The 7,286-nt window shown below is 38.1% G+C and overlaps 1 protein-coding gene across 1 annotated transcript in view; it reads left to right on the forward strand.

The window, feature by feature from the left end:
- Positions 1-7,286, forward strand: part of MGAT4D (MGAT4 family, member D) — a 51,792-nt gene that overhangs the window by 32,536 nt on the left and 11,970 nt on the right. Inside the window, exon 6 of the mRNA XM_008573283.1 lies at positions 6,512-6,625. Coding sequence (XP_008571505.1) covers positions 6,512-6,625 — 114 coding nt within the window. The remainder of the gene's footprint in view (positions 1-6,511; positions 6,626-7,286) is intronic.

Genomic DNA, 7,286 nt, shown 5'->3' on the forward strand with positions numbered 1-7,286 from the left:
CACTGAGGGTTGCAATCCGTTGCCGGACACGGAAAAAAGACAAAAAAAATAAAAAAATAAAAAAAATAAATGTGGTAGAAAATTACTGTTTATTGAAAGCAAGTGATTTGGGGTTCATTATGTTTCTACTTTTGTAGTTATGTTTGGTAATTTTTATAATAAAAATTTACCCTGGCTAGACTGGTTATTATCAAAAAGACAAAGAATAACAAATGCTGGTGAGGATGTGGGAGAAAGGGGAGCCCTCCTACACTGTTGGTGGGACTGTAAATTAGTACAACCACTACAGAAAACAGGGTGGAGGTTTCTCAAACAGCTAAAGAAAGAACTACCATATGATCCAGCAATCCCACTTCTGTTTATATACCCAAAGGAACAGAAATTGTCATGTCACAGGGACACCTGCACTCCTATGTTTATCACAGCATTATTTACAATAGCCAAGAGTTGGAACCAAACTAAATGTCCATCAACTGATAACTGGATAAAAAAAAATGTGGTATGTATACACAATGGAATACTACTTAGCCATTAAAAAGAATGAAATTCTGCCGTTTGCAGCAATATGCATGAGCTCGGAAAAAATTATGTTAAGTGAAATAAGCCAGGCACAGAAAGAGAAATACCACATGTTCTCACTCATAAGTGAGAGCTAAGGAACAAGGAAAGAAAGGTCATAATACAATGTTGAACTTTCAGAAGGAGAGAACAGACCTATAGTTTCTAGAGATTGGAAATGGGAAGGGGAAGGGGGAAGAGGGAGTAATTGGATAAGAGACACAAAAAGTAATTACGATTTGTAATGATGAACATGCTAATAATATTGATTTTATCATTTCGTACTGTACACAAATACTGATAGTCAACACTCTGTACCCCATAAATATGTATACATAAAAGTAATTTTTCAAAATTTAAAGAATTGAATATAGACTGTTCTCAATAAGCTGAATGGATAAGGAGAAAAGTCAAAACACACTATCTTGAAGGAAGAATCCTATTTGGGGATGTTTTGAGGTGGGTCTAGTGAAGAGGGAAGAAGCAGGTAGAGCAAGGCCTGGGGGACTGCATGCAAATTGCAGATAAAGGGAGCTCTAGACAGCACTAAGACCACAGAAAAAAGGGATAAGAACAGGTGAAAGAGTGGAAAAATTAATGTTTGGGGGAAAAGGGTAGGATCATAGTTCCCTCCCTAAAGGTTCTCTTTCCTCTGTGAAGGAGATAAGATCGTGTGTTGAGAATGAGGGATTTGTTGGCAGTAAAGGAACTTAAGATCAGTAGTGAAGGCCTAAAGAAGGTGATGTATATAAAGGGAGAGGGAGTTGGCAAGATTAAATAAAACACCGTATAGGACCACTGTTCTCCTTAGAAGATTACCCAGAAAAAAAGCTGTCTCATACTTGAGTCCTTAAAAATCTTCTCATGTTCAAGGATACTCTCTTGCTTTATTCTGAATAATAAACTACTATTTGGAGAGACACTTTAGCCTGAAATGACCTCAGTCTATGCTAGTCTGGTATCTTTAAGGGGGATTCTTGACAGAATCAATCAAAAAGAGGGCAAAGATTTACATGTGATTCCTGGGGATATGACTCCATAATTGCAAGTCTTTTGAAAATCACTTTAAAAAGAATTGTAGTGTGTGGTTACTTGTGGAGATCACAAATGAAAAAAAAATAATATATGAGAATATTTGTGATTTTCTATAAAGTTTCACAGATAATGTCTCTGGTTTCAGGAATTGCTGCATTTTAGATGGAGGTGAAAATCAAGTGTACTAGAAAACTATGTCAGATGATTCAAAAAGTGCCTCTAGTGGTGATAATGGTATTGATGTTAACAGTGTTAGAATAAAATTTTTTTAAAAAATTTTTTCAGAGTAGAATAAAGCAATAATTTAAATTAACACAAAGATGGCAGAACAGATGGTCCCCAGTGTCACTCTCTCCCACAAATCAACCAATTTACAACTATTAAAAAGCAATGACAGCCACGCTGGTGCCGCTAGAGCTCAAGGGAAGAGGAGGAGAGACCTACAGAGAGAATGAAGGCAGGAGAAGCCATGATGAAAAAAAACCGCTCTGACCGTTTTGAGCCCGGGCTACTTCCATGCTGGAGCTGCTGAGTGCATGAAGCAGGAGCCATCAAAAGCCACAGCTGTGCCCTTCAAATGGAGTTGTTTGGAGGCTGCAGGGGAGAAGTGGGGCTTGGTGACCTGCAGGCCAGCAAGACTACAAATAGGGTTCCCACAGACCCACACAGGAGCAAGGAGCCACAACAACTGAAAAAAAAAAGCCTCTCAGAGGCCCGTGAGTCATCTCAAGGGACTGGTGCATGGCCCGTCCCATGGGAAGTGTTTGGAGCATGGGTGGTGGGGGAGATGGACCCACCAGAAGAACACTGGGGCACAGCAAGGACAGCTGATTTGCCCCCCAATCAGCGTAGGACCACTCAGTGGAGACTGCTCAGGAATATAGAACTGCAGGGGGTGCAGTTTGCTGAAAAGACTCAGGCCCAGACCAGAGTTTCTACACAACACAAGTGTATTGGATCTCATGAGCTCCGGAAGTATCTATAAAGTCAACCATTAAAACCTGAGCTGCACAAAAGGCCTTCCCCAGGGAACTGGCAGCACAGCAGCAATTTAGCTCAACCACAGAGCTGAAGTGCTAGTCCCCACAGGAAGTTCCCCCATTTTAGAAGTAAGCCAAGGACAAAGTAGTTCCAGCACAGAGTTTAAGTGATGGGAACAGCAAATAATCCAACACAGACCTGAAAGAAAAAACAAAATACCCACAGACAAGAGACAAAGTTTGATATTAACTAGTAAAAGTCTCATTTCACCAAACATCTATAAAACCTAGAGGGATCAAAAGTCCCCTGGGCTACCAAGCCAGGAAAGGGGGAGGGCTGGGGCCTCAGCCATGCCCCCCAACACCCACAACCAGTCCCAAGGGTGGGGGCCTAGGGCCTCAGCCACACCCTTCTGACATCTGTACCCAGCCCAGCAATGGCCAAGTCACTGCTTGAAGCCCTCTGGTTTCCCATGCAGGAATGAGGGGGGTGCCACAGGCCTCAACCTTGCCCCTCCTCCTTTCTCCTTCTCTCACCCTATTTCCTTCCCCTCTCCCCTCTTCCCCTCCCTTCCAACTGCTCTGCAACAACATCATAGAATGTAAAATAATATTAATAAATAAACTTTAATAATTAAATAATGCATTATAGAATATGCAGTTTAAAATATGTGACTGCATCTAAGTTAATGTAGACATTTGACTTATTTACATACTTAAACTTTTGTATATTTAATTTAGCCAAAACCCCTTTTTCTAGGTCTTCTCATTGGGGTAATGAGGGATTGCTTTATATTTGAATTGGTCCTAAATCTAAGAAACTTTTAAAAGGACCCAACTAAGGTTATGTATATAATATTATATGAACCTGAGTATAATTATGTACTTTATATAAAACCATAGAGCTGTATGTTTGCCACTTTTATATGTCTACAAGGTAAAATTATACATTTATAATGGCAACAACCTATAGTTGTCATTGGCAACTAGCAATTCTAGTATTACCTCAAGAACTTTTGACGCTGTTCCTAATCTAACAAACTAGGAAAGTCTTAAAGGGTCCTAGAAAGGTGTCACCACACAGAATTCCAAGTATCTTGCTTAATAAAGGTTGAATACAACCAAGACTGGAATTTTTTTCTAAATCACCACTGGGAAGTTATACCATCAAGGTAGAAATTATTTGTTTTTGTTTTTGTTTTTTTCCTTTTTGTCTTTTTTCGTGACCGGCAACGGATCGCAACCCTCAGTGTCGCACCCGTACTGGACTGGGACTGGCAACGGGATCGCAACCCTCGGTGTTGCTCCCGCACCTCGCTCAGCCAGTGAGCGGCTGGTCTGTATGTGGGATCCAAACCCTCAGCGGGAGCGCTGCCGAAGCGGTGCACTGTAGCAGTGCGCCACCGGGCCGGCCTAAGGTAGAAATTATTTGTAACTTGACCTTTGGTGCTTTTGGTCTTTGGATGAAATTGCCTAAAGGACAAAATTTACTTATTAACCACAGTAATCCAAACTTTTTGATGATTGTATACACTGCAACTTGATGTTATTTTCATTTGCCTCTGTATTTCTAAATTGCCATACAAAGTCTTATTGTTTAAAGTTACACAACTTCACTTAAAAAATTTAGACATTATGTGACTAATTTTTATCCCAAAGCAAACAAACAGAACTCCCTCTTCTTTGCTTCCATACCAGTATTTTCTACTCCCTAAGGAACATATTACAATTAGGTTTTTAATAGCTTTCTATTTGAAATACCATAAAATCAGAGGGCAGCCAATAAGACTTTTCATTCCCTACCTTTCCACATGTACACTCCCACCAAAATAAATAACCAGGAATTCTTCCACTAATACACAGAGCCTAGGAAGAATTCCAGCCTGTATTTTGAACAGTTCTTTTCCCAAAAAGTATATATTGCTATTCCAGTTTTATAGATGAGGAAATTGAAGGTCAGAGAAACTAAATTCCTTGCTCAAAGTCTGTAAGTGAAAGAAGCAAAGTTGGTACAGAGACTTTTCTGAGTCAAACTCACATTCTCTCTTGCACAATCTGCTATTCCTACCCCATGCTTGTGATACATACCCATTGTAAATCATGTGTTTCCTTTTGTGTGTGTGTGTGTGTGTGTTTACATATATTCAGGTGATCCTTGATTTGCAAGATAATGTTGGGCCATAAAAATGATAGAGGCAATACTAACAATCAATGGGGAAAATCACAAGTGTTCCACGACCTTTAAACATTTGTCAAAATATTACTCTCTCATTGTCAACTGTAAATGGATAGAAAAATGAAGAATATTGTAAAGCTAATGTAGTACAATGTAGTTTAAAAAGTTAGAATCATTGAGTACTAAAAGTGTTTTATTTCTTTTAGAAAATTTATCAAGATTAGTTTAAACAGTGCTTTCCTTCTTGCCATGTAACTTAAAATACAGAGCAAACATCTTTTCTATGGGTTGGCAAATTGTTATACTCCTTTCTAAGTTTGGATCAGATTCCAACATTTTAGCATTTTTATTTTCAAAGTCATGAAATATCTCTGAGAGTTCCTTTAATGAGAAATTTTTTAGCAGCGTCACGTCCTATGTGACATACTTTTTGCCACCACCAGTCTCCTCGTTATGTCATGTAAGTTCACCTTTACTAAGTTACCTTTGTTGCTCATCTAGAGTCAAACAGCAGAGGTGTCGACACTCCCACGATCAGCCATCTTATGGTAACATCCAAATTCACTTCCGATTCACTTTCTGCACTTCATCCGTCAGCCAATTCCCTTTCCTGATTACCTATTTTTGTTACGTCATGTGGGTTTCTTTATCACTGGGAGACGAGGCAACACAACTGCATGTTTTGCTGTCTGTAAGAGAACTGTAAAGCAGATGCGTGGTGACCAATCACCAACAGACTTTGAAAGAAGTGGTGGGATTAGTCGGTATGACGACGTGCGTCTGTTATTTATGTAGTGATTTGTGCACTGAAGAGCTGGCAGTGACGTTTGGACTTCCCACAATAATTCACAGTTAATACACCACGGTGACTATAACTGGAACAGCGTCACTGGGGGAGACACGTTATTTAACTAAAATGCGGTAACTGAATTCATGTGTTTGGAATTGCACAAAGTGGTGACTACCTATTTTGTATGTGGTTGAGATCGTGCATATAAAACCTTGTCCTGTTCTTCTATGTAGTATAAAACAAACATTTCCTTGAGGCTTTATCATTTTAATAAATAATGTAATGCCTAAATTTAAATCCCATTTAAAGTTGTATTATCTATCACAAGAGAAGTCCATTTAAAATGTTCTACCTGGCCTCCCATCTTTTACCTTGATGGTACAAGATTTATATTACAGCTTTTGTGAGAAGTATTTTATGTATTTCAGTGATGTCCTTGTTGGTCTATCAATACTAACTTTTAAAAATATACAAAAAGTATACACAGTCCTCCAACGAGATGTGGACAAGAGCCAGACAATCTTGCTTGCTGTGATAGTCTAGTTTCAGAAGCCACATTGCTATTTGGTAGGGCTCTTACTAAATTCAAAATTATGCATTTAATAAGTGATCTAATGTTCCTGCTATCTTGCAGTTGCTGTGCTATCATAACACATTAGCTCCATTATCTTGAATGTGAGAGTCCACATTTCATTAGAAACAAAAAATTTCAAAATACCTACAATTTGTGTAAGAGGAAATTAATTTTATACTGTATATTTTAACATTTTGATATGTCTGCCACTAATTTATAAAAGAAATACTTTGTTTAATACTTTTATCAGTTTTATGATGTTGGTATCATGTGTCAACATGTGAAATAATTCAAATCAAAATATTGTGTTCACATGCATAAGGAAATTATTTTTAAGTATTTGTTATTTTGGTAAATCTAATATTCAATTATAAGCCTCTACTTACGTTTATTTATAGATTTAAAAGGCAAGTGAAGTCTGGATCCTTAGAGGTCATTTCAATACCTGCTTTTTTTTATCCAAACATGTCACATGCCAAGCAATCAACTGAGTACTCAGGAAAAATGGAGAGGTATGACATATCAGAAAATAGTGTCCTTAAATAACTAACTTCATCTGATGAAATCTTGGAGTCAGCATCTAATAGATACTGTTGCGAACACCGTGGTATGCTAAACCAGCGCCTGCTAGCTTGCAAGAGCTGACTACATGCACCACTTCCCAACTCTGTGTTCACTGACATTGAGTTGGTAGAATGAAATCAGCCACAGTAGGAGTACTTACACCATGGAAATGGGCAAAAGCTATGAATGAGGGATCTCCATGCCCCCCACCCCCAAGTCAGTTGTTAAACATTTACCAGCAGTCTGAAAATTATCTGTGTTCATATTTATAGACAATAATTAGCAGAGGCATAATGAAGTCTGGGATTATAAATTATTACACCTGGACTCCAGTCCCAGCTTTTCCATTTGTTGGTCATCCTAGGAAGGTAATTTTGCCTTTAGCTACTCCAACTTTCCAGCATGTATAATGAAATATACATTACATATTTGGAAAAGTTTCTTATAACATAAAATATAATATTTATGAAAGAATCCTGAAAAATGAAAAGCCTTATACAGATACAAAGGGTTATAATTTTTGGTAATAAATGTGGTAGATATTACAGGAAATGTAATAATTTGGTTCCTCAATGCTTAATAAAGAAAAAGACGTCAGAAATCAGAAAA

Source organism: Galeopterus variegatus, unplaced genomic scaffold, assembly GCF_000696425.1.
Source record: "Galeopterus variegatus unplaced genomic scaffold, G_variegatus-3.0.2 Scaffold897, whole genome shotgun sequence".
In the NCBI taxonomy this organism is placed as follows: domain Eukaryota; kingdom Metazoa; phylum Chordata; class Mammalia; order Dermoptera; family Cynocephalidae; genus Galeopterus; species Galeopterus variegatus.